We start from the raw sequence: 21,455 nt of genomic DNA on the forward strand, positions 1-21,455 counted from the left end.
CTGGATTCTCAAGAGGGCACATGCCCCACTCAGGAGCCATCTGGGTGTATGTTGGCTCCCAGGTTCCCAGAAAACAGAGCTCTAGAAATGCCAAAAATAGAGAACAGAAATAGTGGTGGAAAAGCCGATAGTGCCTAACAACGGAGCAAACAGGCAGCTCAGCGGTCCTTAGCGACGCCTCCGAAAACAATTGTGCTGTGTTTTCTAGAGCTGGGGCCCCGAGACCCCACAAGGTCACTGCTTTGGCACAAGCAAAATAAGACCACAGTAAAAAATAACAAAGCCATCGGTGAGATCTGCAGAGCAAAGCCACCTCTGCCCGGGCAGTGAGCGGCACGAGCTGGGCGAGTGTATTCCCACACGGGCAGCGGCTGAGGACCCGGTACGCGAGACCCCGTCCTGTCCCACCAGCAGAGGTGCCCCTTCCGACAGCGAACACGAGGGGTCCCACGCGGGCAGCCCATGGTGCGTGGGGGCAGAACACAACTGGCCCCAGTCGTGTCCGTGCAGACAATGGTCGGGTTTAGAAAAAAAACCCAACCAACCCATGTTTTACTACCTGTGGCTTATGGGTGGCTTCAACCGTCTCCACTGGCGTCCTTATGGGACCGGGCTGCAGACTGAAACCAGGCAGAAGCAGCCCAGCCGCGTCTGCCGCTACCTGACGACCAGAGTTGATGTGCCCAAAAGAGACCGTAGCACCCTCACCCTTTATTTCTCCCTGAAAAAATCGGGTTTCAAGGTGCTGCTTTCAGCCTTGCCAGCCAGCTCCGTCAATTCAGCTCGTGCTTCAGTTACATGGAAATCAAGACGCTGCCCTCCCTTGGCAAACGAGGTGTTCTGAAGATGAAGAGCGCTGCCACGACACCAAGTGTTTATTGTGCAGACAAGAATCTGTGTAATCATTGCTAGAGGTCTTGCCTTGTCTCGAGACATCAGGAACCGTGCCCACTCTTTTACTCACAGCCCAGAAAGCTTCATCTCCTTCCACTGAAGGCAACAGCGATGTCAACAATGTCATAGTGCATTGTTCTAGAGAAAGCCTTTGGGGCTGAGCAATTTCTTCCTCATATTTCTCAGCCAAGGGGTGGGGGGGGAGTTGGCCTGAATCAGGAAGGTTTGCAGACAAAACTCCTACCCCTTTGAGACTGATTTACTGCACGTTTGACATTTGTCATCCGCAGGGGGTTTCACCAATTTGCATGAAGACGCTAAAACAGGAAGCAGGAAAAAGCCGAGCACTTCATAAGAACAGGAACATTCTTTCCAAGTCAAACCAGCATCACATTTTTTCATCAGAAGACAGACAGGCAAAGAGCACGTGAATAATCCCCCAAATCGAACACGCGACGGAGCACAGCCCACGGCTGCTGAGAGAGACCCGATGCCTTTAAACCATCGCAAGAGCTGAGCACCAGCTTGCATTGGGGAGCGCGAGCCTTCGAGCTCAGGTTTGGGTTTTTTGTAAAGTGAGTCGGGGCGAGCTGAATCGGCAGTCAGAGCTGGGTCTCTTCTATGGAAAAGGGTTTAAAAGCACTGAAATCCCAGCCCAACCTAGTTAGAAAATGCAGACTTCACTGCGAGTTTCAGGTGCTGAAACTCAGAGGTGATCAACACGGTCACCTTCAGAAGAGGACACAGGGCTAGATGGCCTTTGTCTAACGCAGCACCATTATTCCTCTGTGAAAAAACACACCTTCATTAAATGAGAAAAAGAAAACAAGGACAACAAATAATACGAGCTGAGCTCAGTGTATTTTTGAAGCCCTCAGCCTCTAGACAAGAGCAGCATCGAAGGGGCAGACCCTTGACAAACCCATCGCACACGGGGAAGAAACAGTGGGAACCCCTGGAGGGTCTTTCGCCCACCTTGCAGGACAAGCGCAGCCCCATGGTTGTAGCTCTGAAGAAAGTACTTGCTCACCAGAAACCGCAGTGAAATCAAACCAGGCATCACCAAGCCTCAGTATGCTGTGAACAAGTGAAAACGTGCTGCATATCAAGGACTATCAGAAAAGCACAGTTTTGCCTCCACCCGCAAGGATAAAATGGAAGACAAGACCACGATAAGCAGCTGGGGAACAAGTACCAGCAGAGCTTCGGGTATTCGCAGCCTTTTGGAGAGGCAGAGTTTTGTTCTGATGTGTTTCCCCCACCCTGCACATCCAGCCAGAGGAGCTGAATCTTCACCCCAGTTCGCCTCCTTTTCTTCATGTGAAACTTTCCAGTCGTAGCTGTGAAAATCTGAAAACTCTGGAGCCCAGCTTTGCCGGTTCAGTGAGATGCGAGGCCACAGCCTGCAGCTGGTTGGTGGTGGCTGGAGGCACCCAGAGAGAAATCATTTTCTTTCCCCACCTCTACACTGCCACTGGTTTGAAAAATGAAAAAACAAACAAACAAAAAACCAAATTAAAAAAGAAACCAACAACCAACCTGCTATTTACCTGATGCATTATTAGCCCCTCCTCTGCCTTCACCAGGCTTCTCATCCCGATCGTGTTTTCTAACACTGAATATTGTTTGCTTTCATCTCTACAGCACTTACACACCACGTTTCACACTTTGTACTGTACCTACAGAAAGAGGAGAAACAAACTTCATGCAAGTTGAGGGTGCTACTACTGTAACCTCAACTCCAGCATCTTTGCAAGTGGGTTTTTAAGAAATAAAAAAAAAAAAAAAAAAAAAGCAGCCTTCTGGGCCATTTCAGCATCACTATCCTCTGTTCTTGCATCCGAATTACTGGCACTTTCTGCCCAAATTCTCCTTCTTGCATAGGATGGGTGAAGAAGCTCAATTTTGGGGAGGTGGTGGGTTGGAGCGTGTCCCTCGCGCACATTAAGAGTCATCCAAAACACGGCTAATACCGAAACACTGTCTGAGCATCAGACAGTTAAAATTAGAAGGGATCCACAGAAGCTCTAGGTTTTCTTCTGCATCTCTGAAGCCTTTGAGTCAAAGCAAACAGATCTGAGAGGCGAGACTTGAAAAAGTAAAAAAAACAGAGCTGCTTCCGCAGACACCAACCAGCAGCAATTTTCAAAGGCGCTTGGTGGACTCAGCGCTTTACATAGTCTCATCTGCAAACATTTGGCTGCAGTCAAAAGACTCGCGGCGTTTTAACCTCAGCTTTTGAAGCAGATGCTGCTCTGGATCAAAGGACGATGCACGGTGGCAGAAGACACTGCTCTGCCAAAGCTTTGCAGGAAATCATGCTAACTCCGCCAGCTGGGCGCTGGGTTCTCAGGTTCTTCAGCACACCGGATCACCTATTCGCCATCGGTGCAAACCACATCCTAAAACCGAGGCGGGGAAAGAAGGCAGACAGCTTTAAAGAAGAGATGCAGAGTGCGTGCAGGATCCAGAGCCATCTCGCAGAGCCTGCAGTCTTCCAGGGAGCCTTGCTGGTGCAGCAGAGTGCTTCACCCTCCAGAAATACATTTAACATGGGGGAGGCAAGAGCATCAGCAACTCTCCTCCTTACCGTGCCTTCAGGAGGCAGCTGGCTCCACCAGACCATCCCGATGAGCTTCAGCTTCTGGAACAGACCGCACAGCCTCACCACAGACTCTTAGCCAGGGGTCCGTTCACACCATGCCCTTCAAAAACAATTTGAAACCAGACCCCAACAAGCAGCAACCAAGCAGCGACTGGTTCTCCTGGGTAGTGCTGTCCTCTGAAGGCCCCTTGTCGCACACTCAACGCGCGCGGCGCCTCCTGGCAACTTCTGGCAGAGCTCTCCGGTAGGTAGAGCAGGATTAGGGATGAGGGCCCCAACTTCCAGTTCCTTCCTGTCGACACGAGTCACTTCGCTGAGAGCAGTGAAGAGGCAGGTGTGGTAATGATGCTGTCTAGAGTCCTATGTAAAAACTTTGCACCTTTTCTTCTCCATGTTTTTTTAATCCTTATCCCAGAGGCGCGTTTGCAGTCCTTGATGCAGAGCCTTCTGCTTGTAACGTTCCATGGTTACAGCAAAACCCGAACTCTTGTGGATTACACTATGTTTCCACAAGTACGCTGTGGAACAGAATGAAGCTGGAATGAGAGCCAGGAGTTCCACTCCCCTCGCAGCACTACAATAAAAACACTCCTGGCTGTTAGCGCACTGCTGGAGTCACACCTCAGCCATCCTGGCATTCTGCACACTCCCAGCCCTGCCACACGCTGCAGACGGAGCTACTCGAGTGAGCCGTGCTCCTTTCCCCTCTCTCCTCCAGCGACAGCATCAGCCCTTTGCTTTGCTTTGCCCACCTCTTCGTAACACAGAAGATAAACGAGATGGCAGAGGAGTAACTCTGCTGTGGAGCCTTTACACCCTCATTGCTCCCTTAATACTGGAACCGCTCGTAACTCTTCCTCCTCCCCTTTGCCTTCCCAAGCGCACGCAGGAAGGATTTCACCTTCAAAAAACCATTTTTATAGTGTCAGGCAAAATCCAAAGGAAGAAACCACAGGTTATGAAAATACTTAATTCCATCACCTTTTGTTAAGTCTCACCAAGGAGTTTGTATGATTGACATCAAAACCTTAAGAACCAAACAGGATATGCTGTCTGCTGTAGAAAGTTGATTTTACTGACAGACACTGTGTGTCTTTGCATGTATCACACACTTAAAGATCATCATTTTAACAGAACAAAACAGAATATGGGAATTAACCACTACAAGAGAATTAAAATTCTTTAACTTAAAGCCTTTCACTTCCGTGGCGCTGGCCTAAGAAAAACACGTACTTCAAGGCCCATTAAAATAATAATAATACTAAAAAAGGATCCATCAAAGGCAAAATGGCTCATTTTAAGTTGTAAGGCTACATTCTGCAGGCAGGTTAATCAGAGGCCCTGGCCCAACCAAAACGCTCTACATTTTATGATGTCCTTGTACTTATCAACTTACTGCAAGTCTTCAGAGATAGCAGAAGGGATGCAGTAAACTGGCTTTCCATGAGGGGACGGCTCAGACAACAAGGCCCCTCTCCACGCTGCTGCTGCCTGGAGCAGCTCGCATTTGAGTGCTCTCTTCCACGGTCCTTCTCCCCACTCCCACAGGAAACCAAGCGACAGCTCTCCACAGTCGCTTGCGTGGAGGTGAAAAACACGAGGCCCACTCGATCCTGGCAGCGAGCCCGTTCAGACCGAATGATGTGGATGCTAACCGGGTGATAAAGCCAGCAGGAGGAGCCTGTTGGCAGCTCTCACCTACCAGTCCACAAGCCAGCAGGACCGCACACCACTGTGGCGGGCTCCTCTCCAGTTGCAAAACATGGTAAAAAAATAAGACAGTGTAAGAGGGTGCAAAGAAAGCAGCAGACAAGGACATCTACATTTTTACCAGACTGATGCAAACGTCATTTTCCAGTTGAGTTCAGTATCACAGTCCAAGGCACCTTCTGAAGTTACAGCTTTTATTTTTTAAAGAGAATTTCAGTACTTAACTCTGGCAGGTGAAAAAAAAGGAAACCAACAAAGGTCTCTGAAAAATTTCAGAGCTGCCTCAGCTAAAGGACCTACTGATTAACACTGAGTCTTTCAAAAAGGGAAGCACGGTTTGAGGGAACGGGAAGCAAAGGGGGGCAGGGAAGATATGGAAACGCTCAAACCGTTACAGGCAGTTCAGCTGTCTGTCTGACAAAGAGTCGAGGGGCATCGTTTTCATACTGGGTGGTTGCGTTGATAGCAGGTTCATCTACAAATTCTATCTCGCACGCCTGGGTGCTGCAAGGAGAACGCTCCAGCTCCAACACCGTGACATTGTTTGGCACCGACGAAACAAGTACATTCCTTGGCACAAAAAGGGTCAGCTGAGGACCACGGGCTGGCCAGTAGCGACCAAGATTAAAGCCATTGATCCAAATCTGCCCCTGGTAGGAGAGAAAGAAAAAATAACGATGTTGTAATAATCTGACAGAGATCAAATGACAAAACAGCTTTAAGCATCACGCTCTTCACGTGGTAACTGAATTTCCTCCATCTTTCAGTTTGATACACCATGAAGATAGAAAGTCTGTTCAAGAAAACGCTAATGACAGTCAAAAGAATCTGAACTCCCTGATGAGCTAAAGCCATCGCTAATATTTCAAAGAAAGTGGTCAAATACTGCAGCAATTCCAGATACGATGACATTTAGGAAAATATGAGTCGCAGGCTCCTGGCTCTGAAAAACCAGAGCAAACCTGAAAATTGCATTTCCTTGAAGCTGACTGTTAAAAGGAGAAAGAATTTGCAAGTGCAGGTGAGTTTTCTCAGCTCTGTATCCACTTCCGTGATGTAAGATCCTATCTTGCACAGTTCTGCCAAGGTGTTAATAAACTGTGACCACAAACTTTTTTTTTTTAATCAAGTTTATCTTGCTTTGAGGCTTGTGTTTGCTGTATTAAAAGGCTAGAGAAGAGCTACTTATTCAAGGTCAACACTTTGCTTTTTGTAGTAACTTTAGAAGAAAACATGGCATTAATCAACCACCCCCCACGCAAGGTGAGTGTCTCCACCAGCAGCAACCTGCCTTCTGCAGGGGGTGACCGTAACCCCGTGGAAAGGAGGGGTTTGCTGTCGGCATTCGCGTTCTAATGCAGGAGGTGTGATCAGACAGGCCTGTTTCAGATCTTACTCACTGGCTGTAACTCATTTCCCCAGTACGGCCATGAACTTAATTTCTCAATTCCCAACTTTCCTTATTAGCAACACCGTTTCTAATGACTGCACTCAGGAATCTGCGTGCCCTAAACCAGCAAATCATGACATTAGACACGCCACCAAGAAATACTCCCTCGACAAAATAAAGGAGGAGGGATCTCTATCTGCGCTAGCAAGATTTATTTTAGTAGGGTCAGCAACTACAGCCGTTACCCCCCAGGAAGAATCCTCAATCCAAATCCTCTTTTCTGAGAAAGAAAAAAAGAAGTCTGATAAATCTGACCATACATGCAGGGTCACAGACGCGTAAGGGCATGGTGCTTCCTCAAGTGAGGGGAGCAAAGAGCTATTTTCTGAGGTTATTCAGTAACTGTGTAAGCCAAGCACCTACGTAGGAAGAGGGACTAAGTTAAACTTCCTCATCCAAGTGCAGCGCCGGCAACGCTAAGTGCCTGCACAGAATCATGGGCTTCTGCACATCAGGAAGAGCTTTAACCACTACAATACCACAGACAGATCACCAGTAACTCCTTCTCCCACTCTGTTTTGATAGCAGTAAATTAACTGTTTGGGAAAGGAAGAATTTCGCGACCTAACGCTATCACGGGCACTTCCCTGAATCCTTTGGCCTCCAAGAGAAGTGGCACTTAATGTTACTTTTAATCAGTTAATAAGACCAGGAAAGTGTCCTGTAGCATCTCACTTTCTCCAGGATAAAACCTGGTTTTATCTCAAAACATGTATTCTCTCCCTCCCTCCAAAAAGCTGGTTTTATGCTTCACATCAAGACAAAAAAAAGCCCCGCAGCTAAATGGAGCGTTTCCAAATAAGCTGACAATTCCTTTTTCTCACAGTTGTGATGCTCCACTTCGTAGGCCAGTACCATGTGTATTTTGAGCGCGTTTCCCTTCTCTTAGTGGTTTATTTCCAGGTTTACTTAAAGCAAGGTGTCCATCTCCCAGTCATTTAAATCCCACCACTACAACCAACTTCTTCCCACCCAAGAGAGGGGGACTTTGACTGTCCGTAGAAGTTGCAGTAGCTTTTAGTGGATTTCCATGGTTTTTTACAGCAAAAAAACATACCTTTGTCCAGCCGGGAAACTTGACATAGGTGTCCTGAGGCAAGTCTGGGATCCCTTCGGGAATAGAAAATCTACCAGTATAAAGAGTAGGTGCTTCGTAACTCAGTGGAGTGCCAGCAGATCTCTTCGGTCGATTGAGGTGGCTGTTAATGCCACGGTTCACTGCTCCATCTATGTCTAGAGGGTACATCTCCCATTCAACGAGTACGTCTTCATCAAGAGTTAAATTTGAAACTAGACCCTAGGAGGAGGAAAAAATCACAAACACAAAATATAATTTAGTTAGCTTCATATTATTGAAGTTACTTGGCCGCAACTATAAATCAGTCAGGAATAAAAACCGAAACAAGGACTTGCAGCCGCTGCCAATCTGTCTGAAAGAAACAAGCCTCTGGTCTCCCCCCAGTTACAAGCATTGCTTAAGAATGAAGGGTTTCATTTACTCTGTGTGACAGACCTGCTCCTCTCCAAAGTCTGAGCTTTCACTGATGCCCAAGCTTTTTTCAAACTCCTTTTCCCCCGTAACCGTGAAAATTTCTGGTTTGCTTTAACATCACAGAATCACACATTGAACCATCCGGTTGGAAGAGACCTTTAAGATCAGCGAGTCCAAGTGTTCACCCTGCACTGACAGGGGCCCTAACCCCTGTCCCCCAGCAGCACCTCCACACGTCTGTTAAACCCTTCCAGGGATGGGGACTCCACCACCTCCCTGGGCAGCATGTTCCAAGGCTATGCCCAAGCTTTTTTCAAACTCCTTTTCCCCCGTAACCGTGAAAATTTCTGGTTTGCTTTAACATCACAGAATCACACATTGAACCATCCGGTTGGAAGAGACCTTTAAGATCAGCGAGTCCAAGTGTTCACCCTGCACTGACAGGGGCCCTAACCCCTGTCCCCCAGCAGCACCTCCACACGTCTGTTAAACCCTTCCAGGGATGGGGACTCCACCACCTCCCTGGGCAGCCTGTTCCAAGGCTTCACAGCCCTCTCTGAAAAGAATTTTTTCCTGATATCTAACCGAGATCTCCCCTGGTGCAACTTAAGGCCATTTCTCTCATCCTGTCACTTGTCACATGGGAGAAGAGACTGACCCCCACCTCTCTACAACCTCCTGTCAGGCAGTTGTCAAGAGCAGTAAGGTCTCCCCTCAGCCTCACAATTCCAAAAGTCGGGGCTTAATAAAAAGCAAAAAAAAAAAGCATTAAATATGGTAAACCTGAGATCCCATCAGGAGGTTTGGTAACACTGCGTCACTAACCCAAGACATTCACCTGCAGAGGAAGCAACGTTTTCTACCTACAGCAAACATACAGCATCACAAAATCAAGGCATGTGCTTTGTGACCCTGATTCAGTGAAAAACTTGAAGCTTACAGTCAGCCTCGAGCCCACAGATTCCTGTTTCATTTCTCTGGAGCCATGTGTGCAGCACACCAGGGCGCTTGCACAGCGAACGCAAAGCCAGGTAAGCTCACAACTTCAGAAGGCTGAAAAGAAAATTCTGTACCTCTGCACACTGTTAGAGTAACAGCCTCTAAAATGGTGTTTCAGTGCAATGCCAGGGCTTGGTTTTAAACCAGTGCTGCCACCTCTCTAGAACCACTTGAACAGACCCTGCACAGAAGGCGATTTTCAGAGCAGCTTAAGTTATTCCTGTTAAAGTAGCAGCAAAACTACATTTTCTATGGCCTGGGAGGGCTGACGCTATGCCGCCTGTTGTGACAGCTAAAACACACAGCACTGACTTCGTCAGCCTCATCATCAGCCCAACCACTAATAAATAAATCTGCACAGTGGCAAGTGCAAGTGGCGAAACCTCTGTACAACCTAGACCTTACCTTTACTTCACCAACTGAGATAAGGCTCTGCAACTCCTGCCCAAGCTTCCTAACCCGTCTCTCCAAGCCCAGCTTTAGGCACTAGGACAGTGTGATTTTTGAAATGACATGAAGTGCCTCTTACTTTGGTCTGTATAAGAAAGCACGTTCAACAGTCCAGACAGGGATATAAAATTTCATAGTAAAACAAAGATAAAGGTGACAGCGAGCATGCGAAAAAATACAGAAAAAACCAGAAACCACACTCTTCCTTCCTTTGTGTCCTTCAATGACGAGACTTAGATCAGCAGGATGTTCTAAAACCAAAATCCTTTTAAGATTCCTTGCCAAAAGCTAGATGCCTAGTTCCATTCCAAGCTCAAAAGAAGCGATCTAAAACTAGTCAAGCAAACCCCAGAAAAGCTGCCCTATTTGCTTAAAAACGTGAGGCTTCGCAAGGGAGGAGCCCCCTCCGCTAACGTTATTTTTGAAAGCACAAAATACCTAAACCCCAAGGTATAATTATTCCCAGTTTTCAATCCCAGCGCGAGGGAGGGATTCGGTGGGAAGAAGCCACAGCATATTCCCAAGCTGCCCGAGGAGGGCCGTCTCTCCCACACAGAAGGGTCCTGCTTTTACTTGCTTTCACTCTTACATCTTGGAATCCCCGGTATAAGCGTGAATTTCACATCCCAGCAGCAGCAAATTCCACCTCCAACTCTCTGTCCTGCCACCTTAACTCAGCACGAAGCACTCAGCTTTCCTCATGGCCTGGCCTGTTACCAAAGCAATAAACACACGCGGCAGCTCTGCTGCCTGAAGGTGAAACAGTGGGGAACCAGCTGCCCTCGCCTGCTGCTCAGAGGAAGGCAATGTGCCTTCAAGCACAGAGTTTGCCCTCGATGGTAACTGCTGAGCCACCTCCCTGTTCCCCTCTCAACCCACAAACCCTCCACTGTACCTTCCACCCACCGTCCTGCCGATGGAGGAGCAGGGAGGCTTGAAGAACAACTAACTCCTGACCGATTTCTGATCCATTTTTGGAGTTCATCCAGACAGCTTTGCACATTTTTAAATGTTAGCTACCGGCTCAACTCAACCTGAAAGATGTGGGTGGCACTTTGTCTGACAACATAAGGGAACCAACAAAAAAACCTGAAATACGCCTGTCAGTTTTAAATTCCACACTGTTTCTGGTGACTGGGAAAACTCAAATGAGTGAGTAATTATATTTTGAAGTAAAATATTACAGCTGTGTAATCCTGATCTCTTCGTTCTTTTTTTTTTTGATCTGTGGAAAAGAGGAAAAGCCACCACAATCCAGTAACTCAACTGATTTTTACTTACCTTGAAGTCGTTATTGTATCTACCGAAGTTGACCCGGCCCATATTCTCTACCAAGATGTCCAGATTTGCTCCAGCCTTCCCAGTTATATTTATCATAAGTGACTTGTCCCTTTCAAGGACACCTTGAGGAACCTACATGAATCACACCAAGAGGGAGAAAACAAGAACCACTGAAAACCCACAAAACCCTGTTAATTTGCCTCTGCAACTTGTGCTCCTAGGCAGCATTTGTCTACCTGACACCATCTCTTTCCTGAGCTGATTTCAACTAACTTGACCAACTGGTAGAACCCTCATGACTTTTGATGCACAAAAAGCAAGTTCCTAAATTCAGTCTAGTGGCTGAAGAGATTTTGGCAATACCAGTGATTAAAAGGGGCTTCACCGTCGAATTAAGCTTGCGTCATTGTTTCACCTTATTTATTTCCATTCCCACACATGAGGTAAGAAGAGCTTGACCTGGACACAAAGGTGACGAGATTCAGCACAGGTAAAAGATTAATTAAAAAACAGGCTATCAATGTTTGTGAATTGATACTAATTCTCTTTAAGCAGGACCAAAACCCTGTTTAAGAAAGATGAAGTTCACATTCTTGTGGCAGAAGCCAGTTTCATAAGGCAAGACCTAGCCTCAAGGCTTCCACTTCCCCATCCTCAACAGGAAAAAAAGGGAAGAATAAAAAAAAAAAAAAAAATCTATGGGAATACTTCTTCTAGGTTGTTGTTGGTTTTAAGTCATGAATCTGTACCAACATTCAAATACCTCAAAAACTGAAACAAACAGTGTTTACCCCGTCGACAGAGACATAGGCACGATCGTGGACTCCGTTCAAAGGTGAAGACAGTTGTGTTGGCTCCGTGCAGTTTTTTGGGAGCGTAGTTCTGTACAGTACAAACCCAAAATACTAAGAAAAGGGGGGAAAAAAGAGCATACAGATTAATCAACCAAGTAATTCTGTAGCTTCAGTTTCAGAGATGAATTAGAAATATCCCACATTCCCACCTACACACTGACTGAGACGTTAACTTTCATTCGCTTCAGATAGCATCAGTCACAGACACCAGCTGCAGATTCGAGCTCGCACCGACCTTTCAGTAATGGCTGTAAATCCCACAGAGTTTCCATTCTTAAAGGTTCCATCAGAACAGTTACCCAACTTTAAAAGATAAGGGTCTTGGTTATGAAGGCATTTCCTTAATAAAGCAGGTAATGACCTACAAAGCAGGTATCTCTTCGTTAAACTCTGTGAAAAGCCAGCTGAAAAACTCCTTCATAACTGAGTTTATGTAATAAACTTGAAAATGGTCCTCACCCAGTGCCCATAAATTGATACATTCACCGTGCTGATATTATCTAGCTTAAAACCCGGCTGATTTACATCAGGAACATTTCAGAACACTTTTCACCAAGTTCTCCATCGAAAGAAAAAGTCACGGTCATGAGATTTGTTCTCATCACAAAGTGAAAGGCGAGTTAAAACCAGGTCAAACAAGGCAACAGCCACAAAACCAGCTGCAGCAGGCAGGTAGCACCCGTGCTCCAGACCCAGCCAACTCAGCGCAGGAGCAATCGAGGAGCCACGTAACCTTAACGGAAAGGCAGAGTCCCTCAGCAGCACGGGAAAGATCTCTGACTGCGAGGGAAGATACAGGAACTCAAAACTGAGAGGGAAACCGATGCCAACTGACAGAGAGGGAACACAGTGAAGGAAAAGATGGATTTAAAAAAAAGTGTCTCTTAAGAACATGAAAAATCAATCCTTCAGAGAGGAGAGAGACAAAGGTGAAAGCCTGAACAGCACAGATGAGGTGTGAGACACCGGCTGACAGAGGAGTAACACCACAGAGGGCTGCTTAAATAAACTTTACTGAAGTACTGCAAAGCGCCTGCTGAAGGACCCCTCACCTGCTTCAGCTGAACGAAGGTCAGTGGGTAGGTGCTTTTCACTGGGCCAGCAGGTGACAGCCCATCCAGAAGCTCCACCACAGTGCCCACCTGCAGCACAGAAAAAGCAGGTATGTGAAGGTCAATAAACGTCAGTTCAAACAGAAAAGCTGCATATCCAGCCACCTAGCTGTGCCTCTCCAAAAGGCAAAGAAATCTTAGGCCTTTACATCGCGCTCACAGACACGCTAATACAAGAACCATGCTACAGGTGGAGCAATGTTTTAAAAATCCAGATGTTCTGCATTTGCTGTGCGTTCATAAAAGTGACCCTTCATTATTCAGCGAGGAGCAACCCAGGGGTTGCTCACAAGAAATTCTTTAAACAACTGCTCTGGACAGTTAAAACCAAAGAACTGTATTATCTAGAGTTTGCTCCATTATACTTACGATCAGGCGAGGGAAAATACCACCGATTTCCAGTGAGTGCCTCTGGAACCGTTCTGAGCTCGGTAAGGATACAAGAGGGTTCCATCAGGAGTTACCCATGATTAACTCGCCTTAGTTAGTCTGAAATGATTTTAGAAACCCTAAGGCTGTAATTCAGCGTCACATCTAAGTGGCTGTTTGTGAAGATGCACACAGTACGCCCAGGACACACCGCACATTACAGATGTTCGTTTACCTTCTGCAAGCAAACCTCCCCGTAGGCAAATTTGGGTGTTGTCGGAGGGATAAGACCTTCTGGTAACCGCTTGTACTAGGAAGGGAAGGAGGGGGAAAAAAAAAAACAAAACCACACAAAACTTAAATACAAATGTGTTTTAACTGAACTCTCACTCTCACATCACATCTCAGATAAGTACAACTTCAGCTAAAAGTTGATAATCTCTCTGTGCAAAGGGCTGCAGATGCATCTGGTCTGAGATGGAGAGTTTTATAAAGAAAAATAATCTGACTGGATCACTCGTAGTAAGCAAGTTTTAGTATCTGTTCAAAGCGAGGTAACAGCGAACAAAGGAGCCGCCAAAGAATTACGGTGCCCTTGGAGCCCTCCTGTGGCTACAGCTTGTGTTATTGTCTTCTACAACCTGCCTGCCGTGGTCTCCCCAGTCCATGGGAGCCAGTGTTACCACTTCCAAGGCTCTAGGGCAGCACTTCCCCATGGGAATTTGTGCCTCTTGTGCTTTTCAGTGTCACTCTACTCCCCTAACTGCTAATCCATCACCGCCTGGGCTGCTCACTTTGAGAAGCAGCGTCCTCCATAGCTCCAGCAGCCCCTGAGGTCTTATTGTTAGCCCAGACAGAGAAACAACCACAGAGAAACACGACAAGGAAACACCCTGCCAGGCGATTTCTGTCTTCCTCTTGCCCTGTATCTCTGGGAAGAGCCACCTGAGATCAGCAGAGAGACGGCTTGAAGAGAGTCCCCCACTTTCTTGGACACCTTTGAGGAGGCAGCTGCCTGCCCCCCAGCCAGCCTCCCTTCTGAGCCTACAGCCTTCTGTTCTTGCCACCATCCCCTTCTCCCCGTCCTGCCGGGACTTGTCTCCTGTAACATCCACTCCTGGCTGTTCCTTCACTTACTGAACATGGCCCTGGCTGCGTGTTACAGGGAAAAAAGTTCTGCAGACAAGATTATCCACGTTACCAAGCAAGCTAAGCCTACATTTTCAAGTGACAGCCCTTGAGAGGGTTCTTAATCTGCACAGTCAGTGGCTTCAAGTCCTTACTTTGGCAGCTCCTAGTTTGGGGGGATTATTTTTCTTTTTTTAAACAGATTTGCTGAAGGGATGAAAGGGCATTTTTCTTAAGAGATTTTGCTTTAATTTAGCCCAGCAAACCATGCCTTGTACTAACACGTGGTAAATCCAGCATAAAACTCACACTCAAAAGCTCGCCTCTGCACCAAGACAAAGGGTTGGTTTGTTTACTTGGTCTATTTTATTTTTCAACAGGCCACAGCAGTATAATTCCCAAAGCCCTCCTGTCAAACCAATACGGACTGAGGAAAGCCTGGTTTAGATTTCTGGTAACAAGTCCGTTTCTTCCTCTGTATTTAAGAATAATCAAGATACTCAGGCTTAAAGAAAAAAAACTACATTCACCCAAGAGAAGAAGTCAAAAGTAGGATATTTCGGTGCGAATAGGAAATGAATGCTGTCAGCAACTGAAAGAAGCCATAGATCGAAACCCTTCTTTACAACATCTATTAACTGAAGGAAAGAGTAAAGGAAGATTACAAGCAGAGACAGGAAAACTTCACTGAGATGCTATGGATATGGAAGGTAAGAGACAAACAAACCACACCAATAAAAGCTGTAGCACGACCCAAAACACCTTAGAGGTTACACTCAACGCTTCAGATCTTATCTCGCTGCACTAGAACACCACTTACATTTCTGATAGGGATCTTGCCTTGAAGAAAACAACTCAAAAACAGGAAGTTTGGGAATTTCTCTGGTGAGAAAAGGTGTATCAAGACAGCAGGTTCCCTTGAAAGGTTATCAAAATTATCCCAGCGACAAGAAGCTTGGGGATAATGGAGAAATTGAACAATCCACAGCAGAACTTCCACAAGAACAGGGATAAAGGCGTGCTCAACCCTAGAGAAAGCGTGATATAATTTGGGAGATCTTCTCCCATCACACACGTGCCTTCTGGTGACCAGGTGTGTTGCTGGCATGCGACAGGACAGCAAGCACAAGCCTGAGCCTCGGGATTCCCCCGGAATCTGCTTTGAAGCCTCATCTGAAGGGCCTCTGACACAAGACTATCCAAAACGCAGACACAAGTTCCGCGTCTCACGTCAGCTTGTGGGGACCCTGTGCATTTTTACAGCAAGACAAAGCTGGTCCCACCCGCTCGCAACAGTTTGCGGCACCTGCAAGCCCACGATGCGTTCATTTGGAGAAGCATGCTCCTCCTCCTCACAGACCCCCAGAACCACCACGCACGAGAGCGAGAGAGTCAGCAGCACAGCCGGGATGTTCAGAGAGCCACGGCCTGGGGACACTCACCATGCCAATGACCTCCCTCAAGGCAAAGTACTTTTCTGTCAGATCCCCTGCTTCGCTCAGTGGAGCATCGTAGTCGTAACTAGTGGGCTGCGGCATGTAGGGCATATTTGCACCTAAGGGAGGGGGGAAGGGAAAAAAAGCAATAAAAATAGTGAAAGAGGGTTTATTTCCAAAGGTATCACCTATCAGAATTCTCTCCAATCACAGCCAGGCTCTGCTACAGTTTTAGATTCAACCGAGGCATGGAGAAACTACGACTGATGAGGACGAGGTCCTTTGGAGCTCACGCTGCTCTGTTACACAGCCTTCAGAAATATTTGGAAGGGAAACAAGTCTCTCCACATTTCAGCTGTCTCTCTGGACTGATGTGTATTTCAGCGAAGCAGAAGCAGCCTTTGGCAAGAGAAATACCACGTGGGTTTAGCGCAGCATGCAGAGAAAGCCAGTGCAGCCACCTTTTGCCCTGCCAAATTCTTTACAGAGCACACTACTACCGAACTCGTTAACACCTCCCCTGCATCGTTAGTATCATTTAAATAATTTCTTACCGTTCCAATAGGCAAAGTTAGTCCCACCTATAAACATGTACCTAAAAAGGAAAAGAAAAGCCATCCAATTAATTAAAGCCATCCAGGTTTTGCTGAATTAGGAAAAAAATAACACCACCACCCCCCCCAAATGAACCTCTACAGAACACACACTTACAGGTTAACGTTCGCACCACGTGCCAGGATGTCGTTGAGTGTTTTAGCTATAGTTTGTGTGGGCACAACAGAGTGACGGTGCCCCCAGTGATCCAACCATCCAGTATAAAATTCAGAATTAACCTGAAGGGGGAGAAGGGCAGAAGAGGAAGGGAAACCGTGAGGAGGCAACCAGATCAGAGTGCATTGTGATGTGAAGTTACTCACTGTACGAGGGAAGGAAAGAAGGCTCCTTGACTCATCTGAGCCGTTTTTACACCTCTCTAAATACAGCAAAGCATACACCACGTCAGTCTTCTCCAGCAGATTACCAGTCAAAGAAATTAAAGGGTTGTTTCAATAATTTTATAGGGACACTTTGGAAAAAATTGCTTCAGCACCAAAGAGCCTGGATTTCCCTGGAACCTGCCAACGTGAGCTTGGCCTTAAATTAAACAGTGAAACCAGTATGTTCTAGCACACCTAGTCTAGATGTAACGAAAAATACATCTTCCAAATACTCAAACTGTGTTCTAAACAATTTCATCTTGCACCCTCACGGGGCCTTCTCCCTTCCAGTGATCTCGCATCCCATTGCGGCTTCTGTAAAAGTGTCAGGGGAGCTGAAAACAGGAAGCATCTTCTAACCTGCCCTTTTAATTCTGCTTTTAACTTCCACCCATGCATGTACCTCACTAACTCATCTAACCACACTTGCTGCTTCCGCCGCTTTGTAAACATTTTTCCTGGCAAGGAAAAAACACTGCAACAAAACCAATACCTTTGGGGACTAAAATAGCACCTGCAGAACAGCAGTTGCAGTGGATTTGACACACACAGAGAAGCTCCTCTACTCAGTTTTTCTGACTGACCTGCAAATTACCTCTTCTTAAACACGTCCCTACAACTGCCCGCTGCTGTCAACTCCTCTCATTAACCGCTGCAAGACTAGGAAAGAGATACGAGAAATTTGAGTGAAAAGACCTACCAAAGGGCCCACGGGTTCACTGCTCCTCTGGGCTAAGAATGCTGCTGTGATGTTGCCACCTGTAAGGAGACAGACACAAAGCGGAGTTGCTCCATCTGTGACTTTTTCAGTCCTTTTAGGAGTGTATCAAATATACAGAAATGCCTGTTGCCCCATTTAAACACAGCGGTCAGGTTCATCGAGCGGTCAAGTCAGTTCATCCTGCCACAAACACACACTCAACAGAATTTTCTGGTGACAAACAGCGGTCTCCAACCTGGGGCAAAGTCCACTGTGGCGTAAAGACCCTGAAGAGCTCCGCATCTCAGGTGGAACTGGCTGGCACCGTCTGTTGTGAAGAGCACCACCTCATCCCCGAGGTGCTGGCGAAAGAGCTTGAGAAGGGAACGCAGATAGTCGTAGTCGCAAGCGAAGTAGCTCCCGTACTCGTTCTCCACCTGCACAGCAAAAGCGAGTCAGTAGAGCAGCAGCCAATTTCAGCCTGCATCTGATACCAGAAATGGAAAGCCCAGATCCAACCCTCCTCTTCCTCTGATGGCAACGCTAAAAATGTCATTTTCCCCACAAAATCACCCTCCATGTAAAAATCCCTACCCTGGCTGCTCAGCTGTGATCAAAACACAGGCGCTATGAAAAAGGGAGAGTTATGACCCTCCTCCCAAGCAGCACAATCGACCCACAGTACAGGTGGTTCTGAGGTTTAGTCCATCCTGCTTTTGATTGTGTCTGCAGGAATCCTTATTCCCCTCTTGCCTGACAGAGTTTCAGGCAACTGTGATGTAATTTTGGCTTTGCATGAGAACTGGCATGAAACTCAGGTCTAAAAACTTCCACGAGTTTCCTCTGTTGCTTTGCAGTTGTAGGGAACAACTTTGACAGAGCAGATGAGGGCTCTTGGAATTCTGGAAACGGTGCATTTGGTGCTTCAGGAGAAGGTTCAGAATCTTTCAGCTCCCTGAGCTGGTTAAGGAACATCTGTGACACTCCCACCCAACTCCCACGGAGTGTCTGCGGGAGGGACAGAAGCACCCACACTGCTTGGGTTCGGTTGATTTTCAGGAAGTTACCTGCACCATGATGATCGGACCTCCGTTCTGGTAGAGGTGAGGCCTCACCTTTGGCAAAAGGACACCCATCCACTTCTCTACTGCCGCCAGGTAATCTGCAAAACACAGTGTAAAAGCCTCACGTTTCTGCCTTTTTTCAAGGTATGTCGCCTTGCTGCTAACATGTATTTTTGCTGGACCTTTTTGATGCCTCTACCTGGATCAGAAGACCTGAGAACAATAGACTCCTTCTCCAGCAGCCACGCAGGAAGACCCCCCTGGGGAAAGAAAGGGAATCACCTCGGGGACCATTTTAGCAAATGTAAGAAGAATTTAGCCTTTTATCAAAACATTTACCGAGACCTGAAGGTTGATCTTCTACAAGGAATGGATTTCAATACACTAAACCGAGAGTCTTGCCCACGGCCACACCAAGTATGTTTGTCTACTTTAAGACCGACGTGCTTGCATTAGATTTACCCTAGAAATGAGATAACCGTCACAAAAAGCTCTACCATGTCCCATTCCGCACAGATGTAAGGTCCAGGTCGCAGGATAACCAGCAAGCCAGTGTCGTTTGCAAGCTGCAGGAAATACTCTAGATCTTTGTCACCAGAAAAATCATACTTGTCCAGCTGGGGTTCGTGGTAGTTCCATGGCACATACCTATGAAAAGAGGAGATCATCGTCCATTACGGTGAAGAACTTCTGCCCCAAAACTGTTAAAGTTTTGACATCAGCAAGTCAGCTGCCAGTTGTGCAGTGGTGGGAGGTTTGTGAAGAGACGAATCCTGTAAACCTGGTCAAAACAAAACTTCAACCCAGCCAAGTAATAAAGCTGCCAGACGAGCAGAGAACGCCTCTCTCCTAATTCCAGGGCTTAGGAAACCACAACCTCGCCACAGATCACCAACAAATAAACATGTTATCTACCAGCTACCAGGTGTAGTGTGGCAGCTCACGGTCTGTGCTCGACAACCATTCTCTCTGCAGTACCAGGGTGGGTTTTCTTAACGTTGTAAAATTAAACAGCTTTCATAAATAACAGAGCAGCATTTTATACGCACTGGTTAAATGAGACTTTTATGAGTCTTTAGAAAAAGTCCGTTGTGCTTGTTTTTTAAATTAATAGGTATCCTAAACAGCAGCTCGCTCTTAAAGGGAGTTTCTACAAGCTCAGAGCTTTCTGCTCATTAGTCAAATCCAGTAAAAGAAATAAAATGCTCAACACTCTTTAACTTTCTATGACAAAGAAGCTTCCAGGAAGTTCCTCCACCGATCGGTGCATCCTGTAAATATTCAGCCCCATCTAGTGGTTTGTTAGTTATCTCCTCCACGCCCCAAACCCCCAGAACAAACCTCTAACCTCCAGCCCTTCCCAGATGCCCTTGACAGCGTTCATTTCTGGTTGGCAGACACAGGTCAGGAACCAAAACCAAGCTGTGTTACCCCCGCGTGACCCGATGCCTCTGCGTGCCCCCTGCTGAGGGGGGGCAGTGAGCTCCATCGCCTTCTGGAATGTCACAGCAACTGCCACATCAAACCTCAGCCTGCTCTCGGGAGGGTACAGGCCTGGTTATTCTAAGCTTTAAGATCAAGCTTCTTGTCACCGCTATCTCATACTCTGTTGTTGCTTAAGCTGTTTCTAGGGGTAGATGGTTACAGACACATGGTGGCTTCACCCATCGAAGAGTCCCAGAAGAGCTGCTGACCCAGTCATTAGCTGGACAAGGCATCCAGTATTGGCGGGTGGTTTGTTGGGATTTTTTAGCATTGAGAGGAAAAGAAAGATGAATGTCTAATGTAAAGATGCATTTTTTTTGTAGAAAATGCAAGGCACGGGGGTTCCTTCTGCTTATAAGACACAGATTTAGGAGCTATTTTCCATCATAGTAGAAGAAAATCCAAAGGTGAGCAATGATGGGGGAGAAAGTTAAAGAACCCCAGTCTGCTGTACAAAAAAAAAAAAAAACAACCACCACACCAAGGAGGGTATAAAAACCTGTGATCAGAGGCCATAGGTCACAGAACCACAGAGCAGCACTTGCTAGATGTACTGTGCCTTCTGTGCCCGAACAGAAACAACTCGCCCATCCTACAACCGGCAGAGGCCAGCTGACACCAGCAACACAAGACAATCTCGGCTCCTTCCTGCATGGCAGAAGGACACGAATGCAAACAGCAAAGCACAGAAAAAATATCTCAACAAGAGGGAAAAAAAAAAAGAAGGGAAGAAAACCTTGTTCATGGGAGGTTACAAAGGAAGAAGGAAGCAATGGGAAAAAACAAACCAGCCCTGCTGGCAGTTCTGCCACAAACAGTGACGGGGGGAATGGGAAAGAGGAGAGTCCCATCTCAGAAGAGCAGCGATGCAGCAGGGACGTGAACAGGCGACTGCGAAGGAAAAAGGAAGGGGCTGGCTGAAAAACTGGAAGTGATCGGAGGGCACTGAAGCTGTACGGGTGTAGGGAGGGGGTGGAAAACAAGAGATGAAAGGGAAGTATGAGACACTAGGGATCACGGGAGTTACAGAGCCACTGTCAGGACCCCGGCTGACCTTCGTCACACACCAAGAGGTATCACTGGCAGGGCCATCCGAGATCACTTTTATTGGAGCTAAAAACAATTACACGGGCAACTCTGTCCTGAGCAAGCGCGTTACTTTGTGGAAAACGAACTGTGGTTGGGAATTATAAGCACTGCGTGAAAAGACCGTGCCTCATGTTCTTCCAACACGCCTCTGCCCTTGTCGAGGACGCTCTGGAAAAAAATAAGAGCTAGCTGCATTTTTCTTCTTAAATCTAAAAAGCTAACTACACAACCAGACAGGAAAGAGAAGAAGGATGGACTAAAGGTTTGGTACATGCAACGGAAAGCTCTTTAAACTGTTTTGGGTTTGTTTTTTTTTTTTTTTTTAAAGAGCTACACCTAGTTCAGAAGCATGTTTCTAAA

At 46.7% G+C, this 21,455-nt stretch overlaps 1 protein-coding gene across 1 annotated transcript in view; it reads right to left on the reverse strand.

Annotated features, from left to right (window-relative positions):
* Positions 1 to 5,592: 5,592 nt before the first annotated feature.
* Positions 5,593 to 21,455, reverse strand: part of GLB1 (galactosidase, beta 1) — a 17,594-nt gene continuing 1,731 nt past the window's right edge. Inside the window, exons 3-16 of the mRNA XM_010135313.1 lie at positions 19,019 to 19,169; positions 18,721 to 18,781; positions 18,525 to 18,619; positions 17,714 to 17,894; positions 17,458 to 17,516; positions 16,492 to 16,613; positions 16,335 to 16,375; positions 15,787 to 15,899; positions 13,452 to 13,526; positions 12,788 to 12,877; positions 11,673 to 11,786; positions 10,882 to 11,013; positions 7,717 to 7,956; positions 5,593 to 5,859 (exon numbers count right to left, since the gene is read on the reverse strand). Of these exons, the coding sequence (XP_010133615.1) occupies positions 5,593 to 5,859; positions 7,717 to 7,956; positions 10,882 to 11,013; positions 11,673 to 11,786; positions 12,788 to 12,877; positions 13,452 to 13,526; positions 15,787 to 15,899; positions 16,335 to 16,375; positions 16,492 to 16,613; positions 17,458 to 17,516; positions 17,714 to 17,894; positions 18,525 to 18,619; positions 18,721 to 18,781; positions 19,019 to 19,169 (1,741 nt within the window). The remainder of the gene's footprint in view (positions 5,860 to 7,716; positions 7,957 to 10,881; positions 11,014 to 11,672; positions 11,787 to 12,787; positions 12,878 to 13,451; positions 13,527 to 15,786; positions 15,900 to 16,334; positions 16,376 to 16,491; positions 16,614 to 17,457; positions 17,517 to 17,713; positions 17,895 to 18,524; positions 18,620 to 18,720; positions 18,782 to 19,018; positions 19,170 to 21,455) is intronic.

Source organism: Buceros rhinoceros, unplaced genomic scaffold (genome assembly GCF_000710305.1).
Source record: "Buceros rhinoceros silvestris isolate BGI_N320 unplaced genomic scaffold, ASM71030v1 scaffold42414, whole genome shotgun sequence".
Lineage (NCBI taxonomy): Eukaryota > Metazoa > Chordata > Aves > Bucerotiformes > Bucerotidae > Buceros > Buceros rhinoceros.